This window comes from Diabrotica undecimpunctata, chromosome 7, assembly GCF_040954645.1.
Source record: "Diabrotica undecimpunctata isolate CICGRU chromosome 7, icDiaUnde3, whole genome shotgun sequence".
NCBI classification, from domain to species: Eukaryota; Metazoa; Arthropoda; class Insecta; order Coleoptera; family Chrysomelidae; genus Diabrotica; species Diabrotica undecimpunctata.
The window spans coordinates 140,963,068-140,990,779 of NC_092809.1; the positions used below are offsets into that span (position 1 = coordinate 140,963,068).

Genomic DNA, 27,712 nt, shown 5'->3' on the forward strand with positions numbered 1-27,712 from the left:
TGATGATGATGATAGTGTGTTTGGCATGGAAACTAGTCCATTTGCCACAGATTTTTGAAACGGTCAACGTGGTTGACAGATACTTTACGGACAGGTCCATAAGTGAAAAATATACCAGCATCAGGTTGTCGCAGGGTGTTCCACAGGGTTCGGTACTAGATCCCACCCTGTGTAATGTCCTGTATGACGGAGTGCTGAGGCTACAGATGCCAAGGGGATGCACTCTTTTAGTTTATGCCGATGATCTCAACGGCGAGTCAGAAAACGGACATGGCTAATGCGACTAACACAGCCCTGCGTCATATTAGTAGGTGGATCAGAGAGAACGATATTCAGCTAGCACCTCAGAAAACTGAGGTGGTAGTTCTCAAAGAAAGTCTCAAATCTTTTTAACTGTCAGAGATGGGCAAATGAGAGGGGATGGATGAAAGAAACATGGTAAACATAATGATGAGAGGAGAGAAAGAATGAAGAGAAGTACACTATCTGATCTCTGGGGTAATGAAGAAGAAGGAGAAGGAGGGCAGAGAAGGAAATTGAACTAGGGATCTAAAATCTTGTTTCTTTTTTTAGCGAGAGCCAACAATTGGTAAATACCAAAATTAGTTTATGACCTTTCGTTCTTTTGTTTTATTTTGGTAATAGGCAGTTCTTAAACAATTTTTTTCTGATTTATGGTGATAGGTATGGTTAGTTGTAAGGTTTCCTTAATATAATATAGTTATTCTTCTTTTAAGGTGATCATTAATATATGGATTTTAGTTGTTTATTGAGTGGTAAGACCACTACGTTGGAACGGTAGTTAAGGTTTTAGCCGGAACACGGTTAATCCGACATTATCCTGGGGCCTGGCCTAGTATCCTACTCGGCCGGAAGATGCCAGGGTGTCTTGCTCCGTAACGTTAGATGTCTAAAAAAAATTTCCCCACCGTTGCCTGCCAGAATTCAATAGATACCTTCTTATGCTCGTACTGTATTCTAGCGATGCGGCAATTAAAAATATATATATATATATATATATATATATATATATATATACATATTAGTTTAGTAGTTACTAACAAAATAAAACATAAAAGCACAACATTATTTTCTAATGTTTGTCGATATGTTTTCTGTAGAACATCTTCCCCAGAAAGGAAATTTTAAAATACAACAACCCAGGAAGAAAACCCCAGGAAATAGACGATATTGTAAAATAAGCAATTCGAAGAAAAGTGCATTCATTTTATATATAAATGTCCGATTCATAACTTCCTGCGCTTTCCGATCCCAGTCTCCAATCGCGTCTGTCGACCCAATCTCCTGGTCGTAGATCTCTCTCTGACATTGCCTTTTGGACTCCATTAAGCTATGTTGTTTTCGGTCTTCCTCGTATTTTTCGCTCAACCCAATATTATTGTGACACAGGAGTTGGCTTGTGTAAGGTCAAATGGGAGGTAATGGGAGGAAAGGAAACAACCATACTGGTGAAACGAGCGGCTTGAATATTTGAGGACAAATTGTATAAGAGTAAGAAGGGAGTGTAAGAGGTTAATATGGCAAGCAGGAGATCAGGAAGAGAGAACGAATGAATTAAAGCGAATGCAGAATGAAATCAGAAATGAGATAAGGAGATCTAAGAGAGAAAGGTGGAGTAACCTGCTTCAGGATGTCGAAAGGGATATCTGGATGCAGGACTTCAAGATTGTGTGTACCGAATTGAAGGGGAAACACACACCCTACCCCCTGCCTGATGGGGAGAAACTCAGTTTAATACGGGAGCTCTTTCCTCGGGTGGAAGATAGGCGTGAAAGGCTTATCGGTTTGGTAGAAGCGGAACCACTTACTGAGTTGAAACTCGGCGAGGCTGTTGGACAGATGAAGATCCGAAAGGCACCTGCTGTGGACGGAGTCATGCCGGACGCCGCGCTAAGATACCCGCAGGTTTTCCTGAGATTGCTAAACAAATTGCTTGAACAACAGCAGTTTTAAACTCGATTTAAAGGATCTAAGGTTGTTCTTATACCGAAAGGTGAAGGAGACGAGGAAGAGGTGCGCTTTCGGCCAATTTGCCTTCTTAATTCGGTAGCTAAACTGTACGAAAAGCTTGTGAAAGGCCGCCTTGAGCGAGAACTGGAAGATAAGTACGAGCTAAGCGACCGCCAATATGGTTTTAGGGCCAAAAGGTCTACCATGGATGCGATCACAGAAGTGACCTCTTTAGTTGCGCAGGATACAAAGAGATGGGTGGCTCTCACCCTGCTTGACGTCAAGAATGCCTTTAACACGACATCATGGGAAAAAATCATATCCAGGCTGAGAGAATTGGGCGTTAGTGAGTACCTGATGATGATGATGATGATAGTGTGTTTGGCATGGAAACTAGTCCATTTGCCACAGATTTTTGAAACGGGACAGATACTTTACTGACAGGTCCATAAGTGAAAAATATACCAGCATCAGGTTGTCGCAGGGTGTTCCAAAGGGGTTCGGTACTAGATCCCACCCTGTGTAATGTCCTGTACGACGGAGTGCTGAGTCTACAGCTGCCAAGGGGATGCACTCTTTTAGCTTATGCCGATGATCTCAACGGCGAGTCAGAAAACAGACATGGCTAATGCGACTAGCGCAGCCCTGCGTCATATTAGTAGGTGGATCAGAGAGAACGATCTACAGCTAGCACCTCAGGAAACTGAGGTGGTAGTTCTCAAAGAAAGCCTCAAACCATTTTAACTGTCAGAGATGGGCAAATGAGAGGGGAGACTTCGAGAGCCGAATGGGTTTCAGGCTGGATGGAAGAAACATGGTAAACATAATGATGAGAGGAGAGAAAGAATGAAGAGAAGTACACTACCTGATCTCTGGGGTAATGAAGAAGAAGGAGCAGGAGGGCAGAGAAGGAAATTGAACTAGGGATCTAAAATCTTGTTTCTTAGTAAAGTACCAAAATTAGTTTATGGCCTCACGGAAATATTTTCGTTCTTTTGTTTTATTTTGGTAATAGGCACTTCTTAAACAATTTTTTTCTGATTTATGGTGATAGGTATGGTTAGTTGTAAGCTTTCCTTAATGTAATATAGTTATTCTTCTTTTAAGGTGATCATTAATATATGGATTTTAGTTGTTTATTGAGTGGTAAGACCACTACGTTGGAACGGTAGTTACATTATCCTGGGGTCTTCTGGCCTAGTATCCTACTCGGCCGGAAGATGCCAGGGTGTCTTGCTCCGTGACGTTAGATGTCTAAAAAAAAATTCCCCACCGTTGCCTGCCAGAATTCAATAGATACCTTCTTATGCTCGTACTGTAGTCTAGCGATGCGGCAATTAAAAAAAAAGCTCAACCCAATATTAACTTCGGTAGCCGATAGACTGTCATTCTCTCTACATGTCCTTACCAAATAAGCTCTTTTTACTGTATTTCTTCTATGATGATGGTTGTTCTGTCCATGATTTGTCTATTCTCTCATGTTTGTTACGTGCATTATTCTGAATATCTCATAAGTTTCTATTTAAAGTTTTAAGAATTGCGATTTAGCATTTCAAACATTAAACATACTTGAAGTATTTGTTTAAAATAGAAATCATGAGAAAAAATTTTTCTTCCGAGAGTCACTTTTCGTCTGGACAACGAAGGGTTCGATCAGCAAGCTGTGCGCTGTTCGTTACAGGCTTTTCGCCATATGAGCAATTGTTTTGTTTGAGTGTTTGAAAACATCTTTATCTTTGGCAGTAGTGTTGTTTGGTGATAGTAAGCGGTAAATATAATAGCACGAGGCAATTTAGTATTTGCCGGCTAGTTATTCTTCAGCGATCTGAGTTAGGGTAATGCTGATAAAAACTGTTTTTGCAGTCTAAAAAGTTTTTGGTGAAAACAGGACAAACTGTAAGTTATCATGTTTTTTTTGTTCCGTTTTTCTTTTTGGCGAAACAAATTAATGGAAGATGAATATTTCCGCATGGTGGTCAATAGAAAAAGGAAAACATACTTGTCTTTATTTATAAATTTTTTTCTACATGTACCCAGTACAGTGTTAGTATTTTTGAATAGGGTATAGCCGCTTAATTTTTTTGCATGTTTTGATCACTACTGTTGATTTCTCATTCAAGGTCGTCACACAGAATTGACTTGAATAAAATGCATCTCCCGGCAGTACGAGTATAATAATATTTTATAGTATGTACACAGTAGAATAAAAAAGCATAGTAAAAGTTTTAATAATTAAATACTCCCACGAAATGTATAAAGCTTGGAAAGTACTAATTTTTTTTTTCGGATGTTTTATACTTGAAGTAACGATTCTTTTATACAAAGCTCGAATAGTTTTAAAGTTTTAAGACAAAAATTGTGAAAATGCGTACAAATATGTAGTGATGTCAAAAAATGAATCATAATATATCGTTTATAAGTGATGTCATTCAACGAAGTCGAATTATTCCTAATATATACCTAAGCATTTTGATGAGTTATTGACAACGAAAAATATGAATTTTGCGTATAAAACGTCAACATGATATATAATATAAAAATAAATAAAACGCGCAGAGTAAATTCCTAACAAATCATGCTTGATTTATGCAAAATTGAATAAATATTTGTAAGGGTAACATTTCTTTTGTAAAATTTCCACTGCAAATTACTATCATTAACATAATCAGACAAATATTGTTTGCCCTAATTAGTATGTAATAACCTCCAAGCTTGGGTGAAAAAGCCTTTGGAAAACGAACCGACACTTCAGTATTTAGTCCGAGTTTGGGCAGAGACGAAATGGGCATTAAAATAAACTCAAACAAAACCAAATTTTCCTTAGTGGTAACCAACTTCCAGATGCAGAGCTTCAATTAAATAGAGTCCAAGTTGAAAAAGTTCACAAAATTACATATTTGGGAACTGTCAGAGCGGACCAACTAGATCCAACAACAGAAATAAAATGAAGAATAGCAACGACTAAAACTACATTTATGAAAATGAAGACATTTCTTTGCAATAATCATCTCAGTTTAGAACTAAGACAAACAATGGTTAAGTGCTATATTTGGTCCGTACTTTTGTATGGAGCAGAAGTGTGGACACTAAAATTATCAAATGTGAACAGAATTAAAGCATTGAAAATGTTGGTTCATAGACGGATGCTTAAGATACGTTGGACAGCAAGAAAACTAATGAGGAAGTACTAAGGAGGGCCAACAAAGATAGAGCATTGCTAAAGATTGTTAAACACCGGAAAATGTAGTATCTGGAACATATAGTGAGGGGAAATCGATATAGAATACTACAACTAATCCTTAAAGGCAAAATAGAAGGCCGTAGATGTGTAGGAAGAAAACAGATTTCTTGGTTAAAAGACATTCGTGAATGGACTTATATAACAAATGCAGGACTATTGTTCGATGAGGCAGAAGATCGAGAACCCTTCGAAATGGTCAACATCGGATAATTCTAATACGGCGCGTGAAGAAGAAGGTAGAAGTAGATATCAAAGACAAAGAACCTGAAGAACAAGCAGGGTTCAGAGCTGGACGATCCTCCATATATAATTTATTTACATTGAAAATCACCGTAAAAAAAGAGTACAGAGAAATAGAGAAACCCATATGGAAAAAGCATATGATAGCATGCCGATTGCGCAGTTGTGAAAGGAAATGACGAATTTGAAAGTAAATCCAGTTCTTATTAAGGTTACTCAAAAAAATTATGAGGAGAACTGTACAAGAATTAAAATAGAAACAGAAATTACCCCTTCGTAAAACAAATAAATGTTTGAGACAAGGAAATAGTGTATCACCCATCCTATTTAAGATTTATCTAGACTGATCCCTACAGAAATGGGTGAGAAAATGCAGAAGCATTGGATTACCGGTGGCAGAACAGACGCTTTTTACACTCTTCTTTGCTGATTGCCAAATAATAGTGGCAGCAGAAGATGAAGACGATGTTAGCTATATGATAAGGAAATAAATAAGCATATGAAGCGGCTGTTCTAAAAATGAATATGGCAAAATGTGAATATCTAATAGTGAGCAATAACAAAACTCTCGATTTAGATGTAGAAAATTACAAAATCAAGGCTGTAAAAACCTGCAATTATTTGGGAATAATAAAAATCAAAACTAGAAAGAATCAGCAACGAGCAAATACGAGATGAAATGAAGCTAGATCGTTATATAGGCTAGGAGATTGAGAAAAGACAGTTGACACGTTTCGGACACGTAAAGAGTCTGCCAGAAGACAGATGGCTCCGAAGAATGTTAGAATGGATTGTCTTTGATAAAAAACTACTTCTAAGAAGTTGGCGTGACGATAATGACAACAGGGAACCTAGAGGAGGCAACAACTTAGGACAGAAGAGCATGGAAAGTGGAGACGGAGAGACAAAGACAGCCGTAGAAAATCTGTTATGATTTTTTCAAGTACGTCAGTTACTTGCATTTTGAATCACATAAATTTAAACCCGGTGAATCATTAAATGGTTGCGCTAAACTGGTAGTGTTGAATTTTTTTTGTTTTTACAAAATACGAAAAAACTTAATGTGCTGCTGCTGTAGATAACCTAAAGGTAAACAGTTTCAGACACGTGATCGTGGGTGTCATGTCGTCACAGCTTGTCATTGGTCAGAAATTAAGTGCTAACCAATAACAAGCTGCAAGGACACGACACACCCACCGATCACGTGGCTGAAATTGTTTACCTCGTGCTTATCTTGAAATTGAATGAAGTATAGTGTTAGCGAAAACAGCATTTACAATATCAAAAAAGAAAAAGAACAAAGTGGAAGGTTGAAATCGCCAAAAAAAAAAACGTAAAAAAACGGGTGAGTTAAACCAATTTTAGGATATTCACATATTATGACGAGGTTGTAAGAAGTTCTCTACAGAGAATTGTTCATTGTGAATTTTTTATGAAAAATTTGTCACCATACTTAAAGCGTAAACACAACTTCATATAAGGTAATGAGCATATATTGCCGTTGTCTCTTTATACTTTATACAGGCTTCTGAAAGAAATCGGATTTATTTATGAGAAACGTGGCCGAAGAAGCATCATGGTGGAGCGAGAGGATATTATTCATTGATTCATAATTATTTGAGAACTATACGACGTTTGCGAAGAGACAATTGCCATATCATATTTCGATGAATCGTGAGTATATGTTGGCCAACCTGTTAATTACGAACGTTGCGATACCACTATACAAAACAGTCGCGATGCTTTCCTCAAGGTTTAAATATTAGTTTACCGAACGAAGTCCACGATATGTTTTATTGCAATTGCATAACGGTTTTTCAAGAGGTTTTCTTCCTGGCAACCAGTTTGTTTTTCTGACAAAGAAAAATGATGGAGACTATCACGATGAAATGGATGCCGCATATTTTGAATCGTGGCTTAAAGAGACGTTAATACCAAATTTACCAAATAATGGTCGCAGAAATGTCATTGTGATGGACAATGCATCGTATCACTCCCGTAAAGAGAGATTCCCTAACAATTCTTGGAATAAAGCTGCAGTTAAGAAATGGCTAGTGGAACGAGACTTTTTTCGAGGAGTGCTATTTGAAATCCGAGCTATTAGAAGCAGCGCGTGTTTTTAAACAATACGGTAAGTATAATCTTGACGAATACGTCACACAATATGTTTCTATTTTAAGGCTTTCTGCGTATCATTGAGAATTAAATCCTTTAGAAATGGTGTAGAACCAAGTTGAGCGATATGCAGCAACCCATAATACCACTTTTAAAAATGAAGAAATGCGCCAGTTGATCGACGACGATTTCGCACGCGTAACAAAGCAAAATTGGTGCAATTATGTCACTCACGTCGTTGAGAAAACGCAATTTGAGACGTGGATCGCGGACATCCTGCAAAATGACCTCGATTATTCCATAACCAATGAAATGCATTTATCAATCCAATCAGAGTACGAGATATTCGGATATTCGGCTGGGTGCACAGAAATCGAGTATTTTTTGGTATTTTTCCATTGGAAAGTTTTTCTATAGCTTACGAAAACTTGGAATAGGAATGTGCAAACCGTTTCGCTCTAAGTCACACCCTTTGGATATCACAACTGTCTAAAAATGTAAAAATGGCCACTTTTCAAAAGTCAATAAGTAAAAAACAATTGGACTTACATATAGGATATAATACACGAAATCTATTACATATCGAAATTTTACTAACTGTAGTTTTTTTTATAATCGATCGATGCAGTTCCCGGTGGTACCACACTGTATAACAAATATATTTGTTAGTTTAATAAAGTATGCAATCTTAAAATAAAATTCTCGCTAAAAACTTTTTATTAAAAAAAGGCTTTTTATTAAAATTCATGCCTTATTTGACTACTTGAAGACAATTATTTGTAAATAATATATGTATTTTATAATAAATATCTATAGTGTATTTTTATGTATGAGAGAGTAATAAAACAATAAATTATGTATGCAAATCCCTAAACTGTTGATACGGGTGACTCAATGAAAAACAGATATTTGTCAACAAGTTTACAGAAGTATATAGGAAAACAATTTTAAATTGAGTATGACCACCAGGTATAAAGGTTGGAGCAGAATAGAATACAATAGTTGTGAGGGTTACTAATCCCTAAATAAGGTTGCCAGTGTCGGAGTGATGGAGGTTAACAGGTACTAATGAATTTGCAAGAAATGTAAGATGTTTATTTTATTGGTTATATATAACCAATAAAAGTTTAATAAGTACCTACCTATTTGCAAAATAAAGTTTAATTCTTTAGATAAAATAAAACGTTTTATTTTATCTATTTGCAAAATAAAGTTTAATTCTTTGCCTATTTGCAAAATAAAGTTTAATTCTTTAGATAAAATAAAACGTTTTATTTTATCTGAAATGAGTGCATTCCACGAAGTAAGGGTTTCAACAATCAAACATTTAATTCTTTAATTCCAGGAATCTACGACAGTAATTGACTAGATAATTACCTTCTAAACTTATTCCACTACAGAAAATGTGATAGTGGGTTTTTCCATTTTGTATATAGGAAGGTCCAAGTGGCGTATTCAAAATTCTTAACAGTTCACTAAAAGTAGGTACTTCAGTTGCAAAGTGCAGTTTATTGTGTATACTAGTGTTATGGAAAATTTGGAAGTGCCGTGTAAACGCCGAAAAATTGGTCCTCTAACAGTTAATGAAAAAACATTAATATTTAATTGTTTTAAATCATTTACAGACAAACGTTTATGTGAAAGTGTTGATGAGACCGTTGAGTTAGTTAGCAGTACACTTGGTGTTGGGAAATCTACGATTTACAGAGTTATTAAAGAAGAGAAATGTGGTAGTTTTCAAATGCCACGTAATGCTCCAGGGAAACCAAAATTTCAAATAGAATATCATTTTAAAGAAGGACTTCGACGGAAAGTGCATGAATTCTTCTTTAGACAAGAATTTCCAACATTGGATAAAGTTCTTGTCTCAGTTCGAGATGAAAAGGATTACCCAGAAATGAGTCGAAGTACGCTATGGAAACTTTTAAAAGAAATAGGCTTCCGCTGGAAAAAGAATCCCAGAAAGTCTATTTTATTAGAAAGAAGCGATATTGTCACATGGAGAAGACATTTTCTAAGAACCATAAAGGAAATGAGAAACCAAAAAAGAAAAATATTTTATCTTGATGAAACATGGATCAACGGGGGTCATACACCAAATAAATTTTGGCAGGATGAAACTGTTACAAGTCAAAGGCACGCTTTTGTAAATAACTTATCTACTGGTTTAAACCCACCATCAGGAAAGGGACGCAGGCTGATAATAGTACACATTGGCAGTTCAGACGGTTTTGTTGAAGGTGGTTTATTAATTTTTGAATCAACTCGTACCGGTGACTACCATGAAGACATGAACGCTGATGTCTTTCAAGAATGGTTCGAACAAATGATAGATCTTCTTCCTAAGAACTGTGTAATAGTAATGGATAATGCAAGTTATCACTCCAGACTTATAGAAGGACTGCCCACAACCAAGTGGTTAAAAAAAGACTTGCAGAATTGGCTGAGTTGGCTGAATTGGTTCAAAAAATATTACGTACCATCCCGGATCTATAAGAAAGGAACTTTATTCGTTGTGTGCCCTTCATAAAGAAAAATTTAAAAAATACGAAATTGATGAAATTGCCAAAAATCGTGGAATGACAGTACTTAGATCCCCACCATATCATTGTGAATTAAACCCGATTGAACTGGTATGGGCACAGATAAAGAGTGAAGTTTCAAGAAAAAATACCACTTTTAAAATTCATGATGTTAAACAGTTGTTTTTGGAGGCCGTAAATAATGTAAAACCTGAAAACTGGGAAAAGGCAGTAAATCACACTATTAAAGAAGAGGAAAAAATGTGGAAGCTGGACAATATTACTGATAAAATGATCGAGCCAGTTATTATAAATCTTGGTTCTGAAAGTTCATCTTCTGAATCTGATTTGGATTTGTAACAAGTAGCTGTAAGTTTTATATTAATATTTTTATTCATCTATTTAACATACCTTGGACGGTTTTAAAAACTCTTTTTCTCTTTTGTAATTTTTAAAAATTAAAAAAAATGTGAATTTTTTAAAACCTTTTTTAATGTAGGCCAGTCAGTTCTAATATAGTGTGTGATAAAAGAGGTCACTTTTGTTTACATACACATAACACTTTATAACACTGAAATAATTCATTTATTTTTTACAATTATTCAAAGTAATTTTTCAATTAATCTTGAGCACGCCCATGGAGTGGTCGGAGCTACCAGTTAAAATTATGCTAATTACTCTCTCGTTCATAAAAATAAACTATAATGTCTCTATTTTACTTTAATTTTTTTTATAAATTAAAATCAAAAATGGTGGTTTTACTCGTAATAGAGCCCCGCCGTAAAGATCTTTGGGCGGTTCTCTACGTGACCACTACTTGGACCTGTTTGGGCTGCAAAGTATCTGGCGTGAAATCCGACAAATGCGCGTCCCTTTCTTAACCATACTGCACTCCCAGTGTGACTTTAACTATAATAAAAATTATTCAAAGAACCACGCCCACATCTCCTCCGATTCTGAGCAACGCAGTCTTGCTCATTTTGTGTGTCTCAAATACTGCCCACTGTTTGTTGCGTTGCAATGTCATCACTGGTAGGATAATGGTTCTCACAAAGAACAACACAAGTATATCTTTGAAAACACCAGAGAACAAAGATATATGATACACTATACTGTTTCAAATAGGGAGCTAAGGGAAAGAAGATTATAAGAGAATAAGAAATGAAACACATGCATTTGTAAAAAGAATTATCACTGGGAATGCTTCTCAAAATAATTGAAGCATGATTTTCATGGTTTACATAAAGAAATATATCGATTTATTAAAGATTGGAGGTCAAAAAACGGAAGTGAAGGAATTAATAGACCCGAAATACCCGATAAAATGACGTTGGAATCACAAACACCAGAACTTACATAAACGAAGAAGTTCACATAAGCAAGCATGAAGTACAAAAATCATTTGAAAAACTAAAGAACAGAAAAGCTGCACGAACACAAGAATCGTTAAAATAGCACGAGACAAATCACCAAGTGGTAGAAGAAGTATCGGTCGACCGCGCAAGAGATGTTTAGACGAAATAAATTTCCATTCCACATGCAATACAATCCATAGATCAACTCAATTTCTGCTTAACTTATTTCCTAATTGAGTTATTTCCGGTTTTGGTGGGCACGATATCATTTAAGATAGATCCAACCAATACTTATTCGTTTAATTTTCAACTGTATATCAAAGAGTTAAAGTTAAGTTAAAGAACCTGTGTCAGTAGTTAAATACTGTGTCAGAATATGACAAATTGTGTCACATTCAGGCTTATATTATCTGCGCACTCTGTATAAATAAAAAATACCCTTTACAATGCGTAGTATTTGACCTTTTTCGTAAACAATATTTTTGTGTGTTTTTTCTTTTATCATGTTCGTAATCATTTGAAGGTGACCACGTGACCTTACCGGCGAGAACCATTTGTTAATACTTTTATAATATCTCACATTAAGATTTTCATAACCAATCGTAAGACGAAGAAAACCAGGTTGTTTCTTCATTATATTATATTAAGTAATAAACTTAATGCTTTACTAATTGTTATTGCTTTTAAATTAATTTTATTCCGTACGAATTCTACTTCGATTCATAAATAAATGTATATTGAGGTTATGAAAAGCATGGGAAACGAAAATATTTACTGCTCGGTTTAGACTTTGACACGGAAACAAAAAAAAAAGGTAGTAAAACGCGTTACAACGATTAAAGGAAATACAAAAACCTCATTAGATAGTAAATAGATAAATATTAATTAAAATACTCCCAACACAAAACGTCAATAGTTTGTAATTACATCATTAACAAAGTAGAAAAATAATGTTACTAACGTTTGTTCGATCAAAAAGCACCCTTCATTATTATTTGTATAAACTGTTGTTATCGCTGAAATGTTGCGTTCATCTATTATGAACCGAGTTTGTATCATGTAGAATTTCACCGTTAATAGCTGTACAACTTTTTATTCTTGGCTTAAATTCTTGACTGCTACTATTTAGGGATTTCTCGTACTTTTTTGTTTCATTTTTATCTTTAAAGTTTTCTTTTCATACTCCCTCTTCTTAACCCTTTCGTTCAAGGATTAAATTCCTTTAAGCTAGAAATCTGAAATTTGCAACATAGCGAGAATGATTTTTTTGCGAATTTTTGATATTAGTTTTACATTTTCAAAATGCACAGTTTGGGCACTACAAGATGTCCTCATTTGAGGACATCGTGAGCCAACGGAGTAAAAATATTAGATAATTTTTTTATGGTGAGAAAAAACAAAAAACATAAAGTATTTTATTCAATAAGTAATGTAGGGTACCTATTTTACAAAACAAGTTTTTTCATTACTTATAAAGAGATGAACATTGCATTTGTCACATGGCATTTGTGATGTCCCGTTACAACCAGACAACAACGGGCACTTGTAGCTCTTCGAAGTTGATGGCTCCGGCTGTCGTTCCGGAACCGTAGGAACCTATTTTTCTTGCAGGCGTTTTCATGCTTTTCAACAGCACTTCTGAAATGTAGAAAATCTAGAATCCTTTTCTTCTCAACCCTAAAGCAGCAGTCTTTTTTTATACTCTAGCCGAGCATTAACACATGATAAATTAATTGCATGGATAAACATTGTTAGCGTCCAATTCCTTGTTCTAATAGAAATTCTGTACAGCGTTATAAGGTTTTCTAACTTATCTACGCTTCTCATCTGTGTATTGTAGCTTTTGGTAACCTCAGGTTGTTGTACTTGAATATATTCTTTATAGATTTTGTCCCACACCGTGTGCATTCATCTTTTTTGCCAATGCCCATATAGTTGGATGCCATTGTAACGGGTTTATTGTCAAACCATTTTGTCATAAGGACCTCTTCACCACCACGAATTAATTCTTGGCATGATCTTCTACCTTTCTTATTCATTTCGCTATCTGACCAAAATGGTGGCTTCTGGAACCTATCAACTCTAGTTGTACCAGAAACGTAAATGTGCCTTTCTCTCAAATATTGCAATACATTATAATTACAAAAGTTCAGCTGAAAATTAGGTGCGGTTATTCTTTTTGCCGCCCAACCTAAATATAAGCGATTCTGTTTCATCCAATTCGGTGGTTGCTCCTTGATATATTATGAAATCACACAGCAGCCCAGTGCTTCCGCATAACGCGAAGATTTTAATACCCGAAGGTTTCGGTTTAATTTTAACATATTGTTTTATGTTTATCTGTCCCTTGAATGGCACCATCTGTTTATCTATGCAGAGTTGCATTTCTAGAAGCAAGGAAAGGCACTTTGATCTTGTACAATTATACGGTGGCCTCACTTTCCACAGTCGGTCGTTATCAGCAGAATTATGTTCATCAACGTTCACAAAATGTAAATTTTGGCGAAGTTTACAGAATCTGCTGACAGGCACACTATCAGCAATCATAGGAATTTGTAGTTTAGGTTCCCAGTAGCATCTAATTCTAGGATAATTCAAGTTCCCCATCAAAATATGCATGCCAACAAATGTTTTCAGTTCGTCAGCTGAAGTGGAAAAAACTATTGTTTTTTGTGGCAGTATATAAATTAGTATATGTCGCCATTTCTTCATAAAGATCATCAGTAAATATGATGAAAAAAATGATAAGGACTTTCAAGTTCACAGACATTCCATTAAGTCATTTATTATATATATACATATATATATATATATATATATATATATATATATATACATATATATATATATATATATATATATATATATATATATATATATATATATATATATATATATATGACAATTACTTATGAACATTTTAATCACGTTTTGTATATGTGTCAGTTTGTGGGTTTGTTTACGGTACCCCAAAGTACCTTTTTTATGAAAATGCATCCAGTTGATTATTTATATAACAAAACTGTCAAAATGACAATATATGAAAAATTCCGTTAAGATCTCATATATATTAAAATTTGAAATTTGGTTAAGTAAATGGATAAAATAGCAACAGAAAATCTCATTTTGTTACAGTTTTTATGAATAATACGACTTTTGATCCAAAATACAACAACAATGATGATGATAATTTTGATGAAAAATGTGAAACATTCAATTTTTTAGATAATGCTCCCCTCGATGTCTGGGAAACTGATTTTAATCAACGATGGAACTATAAATCTAATTAATATAATATAACTCAATGGTTACTGGCAAAAGCCATTGTACGACAACACTTGCCCCTTACCAACCCGACCTGAGGCAGCGTGGTAAGGTATGCCTCGCAACCCCTTATGAATAAAGGAAAAAGAAAGCCACGGCCCTCATTCTCCGTAGGCCCAACTGACCCCGAGATGGGTAGTTCTCAGGGACCAGTCAGGAGGGCAGAGGGTGCTAAGAATCTGCGGAGTCTAAACCACTACCCAGCCAGATCAACAACACTATACGTAGCGACCTATAACTGCAGGTCGTTAGCGAACCAGGCAAAACTCATAGAGTTAGAAAATGAAGTAGTCAATATTAAATGGGATGTCATCGGAATAAGCGAAGTAAGACGAAAGGACGAAGAGTTAATAGAACTTGAATCGGGCAACATCCTCTATCACAAAGGAACAGAAAATGGACGAACAAGTGGAGTGGGGTTCCTAATTAATAAGAAATGGAAGGATAGGATAGTCGACATAGCAAGCACCTCAGACAGAGTAGCTAGTCTAAGTCTAAGACTATCCTGAAGATACACCATCCAAATTGTGCAAGTATATGCACCAACCATATCCCACTCCGATGAGGAAATAGAGGAATTCTACAATGAAATAACTGAGGTGCTTAACAAGAACAAAAGCCAATTTAAGTATCTAGTCGGGGACTTTAATGCCAAAGTGGGTAAACAATCAAATCAAGAACAATGTGTCGGCAACTTTGGCATTGGAGAAAGAAATGAAAGGGGAGAGAGACTGGTTCAATACGCACATTACCAGAACCTCTCAATCGCCAATACCTATTTTAAGAAGAACCTCAATAGGAAATGGACATGGTTAGCTCCCAATGCAACTACCAAGAACGAAATAGATTTCATCCTAACTAATAAGCTGAAAACCATAAAGGATGTAAGTGTGCTCAACAAATTCCGAACAGGTAGCGATCACAGACTAATTAGATCTCGGGTCGTTCTAAACACTAAACTAGAAAGAATGAAATTACTCCAGAAACCAACTGCAGGGGTAAATATCACTAACCTAAGCAACAACTCGGAACGCTATCAAAATTTAATTCAAGAAAAATTACAAGACCCAACGAATAGCACACACTTAATGGAAACAATCTTAAATTGCGCCAAAGAAGTTGGAGGATCACAAGCACACAACAGCAATAGAAAACTTTCAGATGAAACAACAGCTCTCCTGAAACAACGAAGAGAAATGAAAATTAACTCCAATATTAATAGAATTGAATATACCGAACTGTGCAAAGTAATACGGAAAAAGATCGCAGAAGATATAAAAACCTACAATGAACGACTTGTACAAAATACAATCGAAAACTGTAAAAGCTATAGGAAAACCAAGAGGAAGTTGGCAATCGGTAGAAAGCAAATAATAGCATTGGGAAACAACAACGGAAGGATCACAAATAGGGATGAAATAATAAAATATGTAACCGAATTCTATGAGGGTCTATATAAAGCTCCGGAAGCACAAGAAATAGGCGAAGAAGAAATTGCGGTTCAAGAAGATGTACCAGATGTTCTCGTGGATGAGGTAGAGGCAGCTCTTAAGAGCATGAAGAACGGCAAGGCAGCCGGTAATGACGGTGTTACAGCCGAACTTCTAAAGATGGTAAAACAACTTGGAAAATCCTAGCAAAAATATACACAGACTGCCTAAAATCGAGACATATTCCAAAAAAGTGGAATTCAGCCAACATAATCCTTATTCACAAGAAAGGTAGCAAGGAAGACATTAGAAATTATAGACCGATCAGCTTGCTACCTGTGATATACAAGGTATTCACCAAAATCATTAATAACAGAATACAGAACACACTTGACGCTGCACAACCCCGAGAGCAAGCAGGCTTTAGAAGTGGCTTCAGCACAATGGATCATATTCAAACATTAAGGGAAGTAATGAGCAGAACAAAAGAATATGATCTACCACTGGCGCTAGCATTCATAGACTTTGAGAAAGCATTTGACTCCGTATACCCAAGAGCAGTCATAGAAGCTCTTGTCGACCAAGGAGTAGATAAACCATATGTCGAAACGCTAGCAAATATATACAAAGAGGCCACAGCTAGAGTAAGCATATATGAAAATACCCCAGAATTTCCCACTCAGAAAGGAGTCCGACAAGGAGACACCATATCCCCTAAGCTCTTCACTGCAACCTTAGAAAATATCTTCCGGAAATTAGACTGGAACAACCAAGGTCTATGTATAGATGGAGAATACCTAAACCATCTTAGATTCGCTGATGACATCATTCTAATTGCTAGAAGTCCTGAAGAATTACAACTGCAAATTAATGACCTTAATACAGCCAGCAATGAGGTAGGCCTAAAAATGAACCTAGCAAAGACTAAAATAATGTGCAATGATCTGATCGCCAACGTGGAAATAAAAATTAATGAAACCTCGCTAGAAGTAGTAGATGAATACATATACCTGGGACAGCTCATACATAAATCGGGATCACTACTTCCGGAAATCAACAGACGAATAAAACAAGCGTGGTCAGCATTCGGACGAAATTCCATAGTCTTCAAGTCCAAAATGCCACTATACCTCAAGGAGAGAGTATTTGATCAATGCATATTACCCGTCTTGACATATGGATGTGAAACTTGGATATTAAAGAGAGAAATAACGTCGAAACTCCAAGTAACTCAAAGAGCAATGGAAAGATGTATGCTAGGGATAACAAAGAGGGATCGTAAAAGAATTGAATGGATACGGAGGCAAACCCAGGTGACTGATGTAATCCAAAGAATAAAATCCCTGAAATGGCAATGGGCAGGACATATGGCAAGAAGAACAGATAACAGATGGACCACTAGAACAACTATGTGGTACCCCAGGAACGCTAAGAGACCAAAGAGGCGCCCAAATCTCAGATGGGATTATGATATTAGAAAATTAACAGGAACAACGTGGTCTCGAATAGCACAAGATAGAAAAATATGGGCGCAAATGAGCGCAAATTATTAGAACAACGTATAACTAAGACATCGTCGAATATAGAATAACATTGAAATAAGGGAGGCTGCACCGTAATTGGAAACGGTTGATAAAGCTGCACATGATGATGATGATGATATATATATATATATATATATATATATATATATATATATATATATATATATATATATATATATATATATAAATCAGTCAAATTTTATAATATAATCAGTAATCGGGGTAGTAGCCACTATCAGTCACTTGGTGTTGCGTGGAGTAACTTTCCGACACGGGTAAAGAACCATGGATTCAACTGTACGTGAGCGGACAGCTGATAAGAGCACTAACTATTCTTTATGGAAAGCCACAAGACGTCTCAAAAGACCAATAATACAGAAGCCATCTATCACGAAAAGTGATAGGAGTTGGGCACGCAATAATAAAAAGAAAGCTGGCAGATTTGCTGAGCATATAGAAAGTACTTTTCTACTTTTCAACCAAATGAAGATGATCCTTTATGTGATAGAATAGAACATAATCAAGAAAGCATTGAAATTAATTTTACTAATCGAAAAGAGATTGCAGCGGAAATAAGAGAAAATGTAAATCCTAAGAAAGTCCCCAGGTTTGACCTGATAACGGGAGAGATATTAAAGCAATTACCAAAAGAGGCCATAATTAAACTTACACAGCTGTTTAATGCTACATTTAGGTTAAAATATGCCATAAAAACTGTGCTAAAGGCTTCTAAGTAGTGGGTATTTTTCTCGGTAGGAATAATATTCACGGAGTAAAAAACTACAAATTGATAAAATCTGTTTTGTAGTTAAATGACCACCTCAGATCGTTTTCAGTGTTAACAATAGTAGTTTGAATAACATATCTGTAGACTTATTTTATCTAATGGTTATTTAAACTACCTGATAAATGATAATACAATAATTGGATAAAAACAATTCCTACTTTTTCTATAGATCACAATGGTTCATTCAATTCCATTAAGTTTTACTTATATACATTTTTCTACACACACCACAATCTTCCCTATGAAGACAGGTAAGCATTCATTCATTCTGAGAAAAAAGACTGGCAGTAGCTTACCTAAAGTAGAACCCGAGGTATTTGTATAGAGCAGGTAAACAATATACGATCCTTTATGACAAATTAATCTACCTGACTTTGTTAGATTATCTCCTATGCAAATAGAAAAGATTTTAGTGTTTTTGAAGGTATTATAATCTGTGAAATTGTTAGAAATATTGATAAATTAAAAATAACATATCCTAAAAGTTTTGGCACAAAATTCATTGGCTTTAATATTAACAAAAACAAAATAATGTCAAGTTGCATTTGGAAACAAAAATTTGTTTACTTTTTTACTGTCAGTTGAGATTAATTTATTTTGAAGTTTTCGCTTTAAGATGTATAAATTGGAGACAAAAAACGTATCTCTAAAAGTTGGTTGGGCAGGTACCCAAAGCTGAAATCTGTCGAATATTCCAGAATGAAAACACTTCATGCAAAACCGTTTATAGAACAATAGCGGAATGCAAGCAGGAAATACCATGTCTGAATCTTCCAAAAAGTGGAAAACCACCAATACAAATCTCCTAAGAGTACGATATCGTTGGAGCTGAGGAGGAATGTTCTTAAATATCAAAAGCGATGTAAGTGCCGCAAATACTCTCAAGCGCAACTCCTTCGTATACCAAGATCCTGTCGTCAACTGAGGCGGGTACACTTTGTCAATGAAAAAATTATTATTTTAGATGACGAAAAGTATTTCACTTTAAGTAATTCTGAAATGAATGTAAACGATGTATTTTATACGGACAACGTAGAAGAATGCCCTGGCAATGTTAGATAAAAACAAAGCGAAATTTGCAGATAAAATCCTTGTTTGGTCCGCAATTTCTAAGAAGGGTGTTTTGTGGGAAGGGTAGGGGATGAAGCTTTGAATACTCAGAGCTATATTGACAACTACCTTTCCAAATTGCTTCAGTTTATACACGAACATCATGCTAATCACGAGATTATTAGCATACCGGTAGATATTGGAATGACAACCACCTGGTGGAAAAAGGCGCAGGACGGTATTGTCGTCTTTTCAGAGAAAGGAGTCGAACCGCCTTTATTTCCTCATACGCTCTGCAGAGGGCTTTGACTGTCACTGGTAAAGTATTACTCTGGTAAAGTCCATTTTGGCTATGGAATTTTCGAAGGTTTGGTGTAGCTAGTGCTGATAAAGATTAGCTATTTGTTACATAACAAAGAAAACCCCAATATGTGTTAAGGTAAAACAGCCCCAGAGTCTTAAAGTTGAAGAAAGGAGCAGAGCCCCAGCAGGGGGCTCCCAGAGTGCAGGTGACTCTAGGAGAGCCCGTGAAGGACTGACTTGCCTGAGCAAGCAAGCAATTTGATTAAACCCAGCCTGTGAGACTTGTTCGCCCCTTAGAATAACGTCCGGGTGTAACAATTCATTGGAGCGAGGTGTATTAATTCATGTTTAAATCAGCAATCACTCCACCGCCCTCCAATGCTCCATACCATCTCTTTCCCCCTTATAGCAATCTGACTCTATAGTAATCTAACTTGCCTGACCTGAAAATCCCCATTTTTATACATGCGTATTGTAGCAGGGATTTAGTGATGCGCATCAGAGTGCGCACTAGTCTACAGACTAAGGCACATGGTGACAGTATGTATGAACTGAACATTATAGTATATATATATATATATATATATATATATATATATATATATATATATATATATATATATATATATATATATATATTGGAAGAATTGTGGAGTGTCCTTGATTTAGTGATGCTCGAGATTCTGTAGACGAAAAGTGTTGTATTGGAGAAAATGGATGCTTAGAATAGCATGGACACAGAAGAAAACTAACACGGAAGTATTGCGAGAAACGGGCAAAGAATGCGAAATAATGAACACAATAAAAATAAGAAAGTTACAATATCTGGGACACGTAATGAGGGGACAGCGATATGAACTGCTAAGGCTGATAATACAGGGTAAGATAAGAGGAAGGAGTATAGGAAGGAGGAGAGTGTCATGGTTGAAGAATTTAAGGGACTGGTTTAAATGCAGTTCTATATAACTCTTCAGAGCAGCACTAGATAGAGTAAAGATAGTGATGATGATATCCAACCTCCGATCGGGAAAGATCTTAAAGAAGAAGATGAGGATAGATACAAAGTAGCAAAAAAGGAAAGCACAATAGGCTGTAGCTACTGTTAAGAAAATATCGTCTGCAAAGCTATATGAGAGTTGGAAACAGCCGAGGGAATCAAAAGGTATTGGTAAACAAGGGACAAGTCAAAGGAATTGAGTGATCTGCGGCAGATTAAGAGTGAGAATGGAAGAGTGTTATGATCTGATGTTGAATGATAAAGCAGTAGGACCTGACAAATAGACCTGAAAGGTCTAGGAGAAGGTTATGTGTTATGGCAAATGATGAGTAGGATATTTGAGGAAGAAAAGATGCCCAATGCATGTAGAGAGAGTGTAATGGTATGACTTTATAAAGATAAAGGGAACATTCAGGACTGTAAGAACTACAGAGGGATTAATGTAGCGCAAAATGAAAATTTGGGATAGAACTGTAGAGACAAGGTTAAGAAGAGAGAGAGGGCGAGAGAAAGAGAGAGACATCGATAGGAGAACAGTTTGGATTTATTCCAGGAAGGAGGATAATGGATGGCTTGTTTGCTTTGAAAACATTGATAGAGAAAAACGGCGAGAAGAAAAATAACATGAGAAGGCTTGAAGGCTCAAACATGATCTTGAGAAGGCGTATGACATGGTTCCTAGAGCTATGGAGATATATGAGAGAGAAATGAGACTAGAGCTATGGACATATATGAGAGAGAAATGGGTTCCTGAGAAGTACATAAGGTTCGTGAAGGATAGGTATAAGTGCGTGTACACCAAACTAAATACATGTGTTGGATTGACTGAAAATTTTCCAGTGACGGTTGGTTTGCATCAAGTCCCTTCACAAAGGTAAGGGAGGGGGGCGATCAAAAAATCAGTGAAGGGCTGAAATGAAAGATATACAAGAATGTAGTGCTGCCTGCATTGGTGTAGTTTTTGCATTGATATGTGATAATGAATAAAACATGACTCTAAAAGCTGTCCGAGCTTACATCACAGCTTTGGCTTCCATAATTAGAGAAGCACAAGCTATTTTGTTCATTGATTAACTGAAAATGGACAAATCAAGAAACTCAAATGTATCACAAATTGAGCACAACATTAATAAAAGTATATGCATTTTACTATAAATTGCTTCTGAACATCTTTACTGGAAACCAGATCTTTAGATTCCAGTAAGTACTGTTTGCTTACCTCTAAAGAATGCTTCAGTATAATACTTTTGCATTAAAATGAGTTTATCATTCTAGAAGGTCACCATATTGATGAATAAAGCCGAATTTATCATAAAAAGAAAAACCTTGAATTAAGGGTAACATTTCAATTTAAAGATAACATTTTTGTTAGAGAGGAGAGATAATATACATTACTTGTCTAATCAATAATAGTTATTTCAACAGAGATTTTTGTCATGTAATTTATCACAATCATGAATGAATCTAAAATAAAAAGAATGCTGAAATCATTTGATATGCCCTGTGATGGAAGGAGCTTACTTTATATTATTGGCTCAGTTATACTATATAAAAAATCCCATTAATAAAAGTGTGTACATCTATTACATTGATTTCTCCACAATCTGTGTCCCAAAAACTAATAGCACAATATAAGTATGATCTGATATTACTCATCGTTAAGAACAGTTACTATAATTTAAACAACTGTCCACATTATCTTCTTGTGAATCTAAATACATTCAAAAAATAGAAGAAAATGCAAAACGCTATGTGAAAACCATATCAATCAAGATCTAAAGAGAATTATTGGGAAATGAATGCACAAATACAAAAAACACAGAAACGAATAAAAAAATAAATAAGGGCATATATCAAATTATAAAAACAAAACAAGGAAGAAGGAAATATGTACTAATGTATTACTGAAAATGCTTATAACACATTTCAGAGTTAAACCCAATCCAAAGGCACTGATAATAATACAATAGTTATAAATAATTGTTTAATTTATATGTAATAATGTTTATTATCCTTTTAATTTAAATCTAGTAATAAAATGACAACTTCTAATTGTTTAACATAACTATATCACTTACCCTATCTGCGAAGAAAGAACTATGGAAATGCACTGTACTTCCTGATATAGATGTCATATCTATGCTTTTGTTCTTATCAATATTAAATAAAGTAACTTTTTCCATATGGGGTATACCAAAGGGTCTAAAACAATACTTGGTGTAATAAAGTATGGAGAAATATGGCAAAGTACAAGACTCACCTTTTCTTAAAATCAAGAAATGTTGGTTCAAATTTCATATGAAACTTCAATGGAACATCACTTAACTTGGAAGTTCTTGGTAAACCAAATTCCTGGAAGAAAACATTTTTGTGCAATTTATAAACATTTCTTCCCATGTTAAATAGTATAAAAACTAATATTGTCATTGTTTATTAATTTTAAGACTAATATATCTCACGAAATATTTCTCAATCATTTTTGAGCAATATTTCATAATATAAAGAGGGATTTTAAAAGAGTAGGTGAAGAGTCTTCTCAAGTTATGTAAGGTAATAAGAATACTCGAAGGGGGGATTTCCTATACAATATCTAGGAGAATGGGAGTAAAAATGAGAATTCCATTTCATAAAATATGATTGCTCAAATAAATTAACTATATTTTAAAGTATCAATGTGATACAGAAAATTAACTGAAGGGAAAACATTTGGTAATAGACCTACGTGTGTTGAAACATTATTGTAATATTAATTTACAAAAATGCTAGAAAAAATATTTATATACCATAATATTGCCCAAAATAAAATACAGTTCAGTTGGAACAAATGAAAGACATTGCTATTATTACTATACATCTGTAGAAGAAGAGAAAAAGTCTTTAATACTGAATCCAGATACCCTAAAATTCCACACAGTTTTTAACACTGGAATTCCATAGTCATATTTTTTTTAAATAAATATAAAAAATGTAGAAATACTCTACCTACAAAATGCAACAGTCAAAATCTAAATAGAAACAAACAATATTGAAATGGACTGCAGCAATCCTTAATTAATTCCCAGCAAAATATTTAATAAGAGCTGATTTGCAACAAGGAACAGTTGTTGAACAGGACAATATTTAAAAACCAATATAATAATTATGTAAAATATTATGCAAAGATTAAATTGGAATGCAATCTGATAAGCACAGTAAACAATTAAACAATTTTATGGCAAAAGCAATTAAAACTACTAAAAATAAACATTCATTAATAAAAACACAACTTATATTGTAAAAATAATTCTATTTTTATATTATAGTATAAAGGTGTTAGAACTAGTGTCAAAAACTAGATCTTTAGTAAACAAGATATTTAAATTAATAAAAAAATCATCAATAGTTCTTTTTTGTAATTAAAATTTCAGGTATACCATTAAATTAACACTATCAAAGATTGCTATATTTGGTGAATATAAATTTACCATTTAAATGTATTTAATTATTTATAAAAAGATTGTCATACAAAATTCAACTGTTAAAATATGTTATCACTAATGATATTATTAATATATTTATTTTTTATAATCTACGTACTTTTGTTTAAGAAACACACGCGTAAATATCTTTTAAACCATTTCCAACAAAACTTTTTTGTATTCCCAAAGCAAAATAATAATAACAATTTAAATAAACTCAACAACGAAATATTTTCTTCAGCTGTGTTGTGCAGATAATCAGCATCACATAATACATTGTAACAGTTTATGAAAATAGAGTTTGTATTAAAGTTATATTTCTTACCTCATGTAAATGTGAAAATTCTTCATCGAAATATCTCGGATTTTTGCTGATAAAGCCTGGAAGAAAAATATATAATTTGAGATCATGCTAATATTGCTAATGTCATTTAAGGACACAATTTGGAAAAAAATCTTACCATGACTGCTGTCATGCAGTGTTGGATGAGTTTTAATTATTAATTCCAATAACGAAAGAGTAAAAATATACCACGGTAAATAATTGCTAAACATTTTGACATTTGCAGCAGCATTTATTTATATTCCGTAAAAATTCGACAATAAGCTTCCTATTTGCTCGTTTAACTGTCATTTAATGACATTGCTGGTGGTCTATATCTTTATCACATTCGATGACAGCTATCAGTTGTATCATCAACAGTGCGTTCAATATTGAAGAACTACTACGCTGCTTCACAAACGAGACCAAAAAAGAGTTACAAAAAACCTACCGTGATAACTCCAAAAAAAAGTAGTTCAAAAATTACTTATGGTATTTAAATACATAATTACTAAATAGAAGAAATTGGGGTTAAGTTTTAAATGTTTAAAATTTAACATGGTATATTTATAAAATTTATAATATATGTGCATTGTTTATTACTGTTTTATTTTTTAGAATTCTTTACGGCAACTTTTATCAAAAAACCATATAACATCTAGCTTGTGTCGGAGTTTCTCTGCTGTTCCCTCTGCAGGTAAAGAAGTTTCTGCAAATGAACCTGATAAATTATATAAATTTGTAGAGTTAGAACTTCGAGGCAATGATCCTGCCGTTTTGAAAAGCTTTTCTAAGTTTGCAGTAACTACAGGAAACCACTTAGATATCAACACCAAGTCGTAAGTATTGATATGTTCTATCTGAATTATTGATAGATTGACAGAATGTATTTTTTAAGGTGGACACTACGAAAACCCAATCATGAAAGGTATACAGTTTTAAAATCTGTACATATTTATAAGAAACATAGAGTGCAATATGAACATAGGACATATTACTCATTTGTGCAATTTAAACATCTAACAGGTTCAACAGCAGACACTGTTTTGGAATATATAGAGAGGAATTTGCCTGAAGGGGTTGCCCTAAAAGCCACCAAGGTAAGATTTGATTATTCTTTAACTTATTATGAACATTATTACACACTATCCTCAAATTCTTAACAGTACACTGATTGTTAGTTTTGTTGGTGTTCTTTAGGACAAAATGCTTCTGTATATATGTAAATTTTAGTATAAATCTCATGAAATTATACATTAGAAGTAATTCTGATCTAGAACATATTTAATTCTGTTATTATTTTTTATCATTATTTACTTGCTTTTAATTTTAGGTTGAAATACAACAAATACCTGAATATTTAGTACCACCCGAGGAAATAAAAGAGAAGAATCAAGAGGTCAAATAAATTTGTGTAATGATTTAGAATTAGTTTAGTAAAAAATGAAAAAGTGCTAAGATTTTTTATTACTCCACATCCAATAAATCATTTTACTCATGATTAATTTAAAAAATCTTTTTCAAAAGTTTAAATGTGATCAATAAAACTGATATTCTCGATTTGGAAATGCGTGATTGGTTAGTTTTCGAATACAGTACAATAAAATACAAATGTCATAAAAACTTTGCTATGAATAATGTTTGGGGTTAATAATAACAATAACTTGTGGGTTCAAATGGGATAGTGTGATGCTCATCATAAAGTGTTGCTTTTAGATAGGACCTCTAGCCTCTCCTTCCCAATTCCTATCCTCACCTCCAAGAAATATAATCATGGTCACATGGGTGAACTCTGGTAATCTGAGCAACCCTACTGGAGATTGGGTAACCAACTCCAATGGAAGGTAGGGTCGGAGCTGACGGAAGAAGGGAGCTTACTGGTCAACAGCTTTGGGCAACTGGTAGTGGAAGGGCACTCTTTTTTTCCTAAGATTGACAACGCGGTCTGAAAGGCTGATGAACCATAAATGGCCAACTACATAAGGATGCAGCAGGCAAGGAGTAACTTCTGCATTAGTGGTCCCTAAGGATATCTCAGGAAAAGTCAAATGAAGAGTCAAAACAAGAAGTGATCGCCAACCTTTGTTAGAAGAAGGCACAATAAGATGAATTAATAATATTCAAAGGTAGTATAATCATCATATAAGTACTAAATTATATGAGTATAAAAAGAATGAGATGAAATAACCAAGATATTTCATATCTATGCATATGAACACAGTGGAAGCAGATTTCCGCTTAACGACAATCATCGCCGCGCTTATAAATTTTCAAAATAAATGCATGTTTTTAAATTTAAAAGTATACAGTTAAAGCAGATCTGGGCCAGTAACCAGCGTTCTCGCTTTGACTGGAATGACAATTTAGTTTATATCAGCTTTTAGTATGCGCTGGTTTAGTACTTGTACCATGGATAAGGAGGCACTTATTGCTGCCGTTTTTTAAAGACCAATTTGGAATAAGAGGCAGAAATTCCATTGCAACTATTACTAAAACATAATTAAAAGGCTGTGATTCCCATATACTTATTGAAAGAATCATTTATTATCTTTTTTTTAATTTTGAAATAGATGATGATATTCCCTATAAATTATTCTTTCGCGAGAGAATGTATACCAATTCTCTTTCTTTTCAGTTTAGTAAAAACAGAATCAAAAATTATCATCGTCATCAAAATCTCGACGAGTTTCTTAATGTATAACAAAGAAACAAAATTAGTATTGTTTATAATTACATTTGGGTGTCTCAAGCAGTGGCTGCAATTTGTCTCATTTGTTGTTGTCTGTACAAATTATGTAAGTCATACAATAATTTTACTAATTTAAAATTGTATTGTTCTGTTTTTTTTTTATTATATTTGTTTTTGTTTTATACTTTTTGACTGATTTTTTTTAGCTTTGTCCATAAAATTGTTCAATAATTTTCAGTGACAATAAAGCATATTTCTATTCTATTCTAAAATACGAAATTTTACTAGAAGTTGTATATAACTCAACTGACAAAGGATTTTTCTCGCTTTTGCAGATATTCTCTCTGTTAACATATAGGTGCGA

The 27,712-nt window shown here is 34.4% G+C and overlaps 2 protein-coding genes across 5 annotated transcripts in view; one reads left to right on the forward strand and one right to left on the reverse strand.

The window, feature by feature from the left end:
• Tmem131 (Transmembrane protein 131) overlaps positions 1-24,998 on the reverse strand; it is a 63,710-nt gene extending 38,712 nt beyond the window's left edge. For 2 of the 4 annotated variants that reach the window (XM_072538355.1, XM_072538353.1), the window contains exons 1-4: positions 24,799-24,998; positions 24,663-24,718; positions 23,140-23,231; positions 22,958-23,081 (exon numbers count right to left, since the gene is read on the reverse strand). In XM_072538355.1, the coding sequence (XP_072394456.1) occupies positions 22,958-23,081; positions 23,140-23,231; positions 24,663-24,718; positions 24,799-24,892 (366 nt within the window). In that variant the 5' untranslated portion in view covers positions 24,893-24,998. Of the gene's footprint in view, positions 1-22,957; positions 23,082-23,139; positions 23,232-23,861; positions 24,069-24,662; positions 24,719-24,798 lie in introns of those variants that run through there. The other 2 variants (XM_072538354.1, XM_072538356.1) reach the window with 2 other exon arrangements.
• Positions 24,999-25,079: 81 nt separating this feature from the next.
• On the forward strand, positions 25,080-26,112 carry mRpS10 (mitochondrial ribosomal protein S10). Its single transcript, XM_072538364.1, has 4 exons — positions 25,080-25,220; positions 25,278-25,498; positions 25,558-25,759; positions 25,993-26,112. Exons 1-4 carry the CDS (start codon positions 25,218-25,220, stop codon positions 26,065-26,067), a joined length of 501 nt encoding a protein of 166 aa, XP_072394465.1. The 5' UTR covers positions 25,080-25,217; the 3' UTR covers positions 26,068-26,112.
• Positions 26,113-27,712: the final 1,600 nt, after the last annotated feature.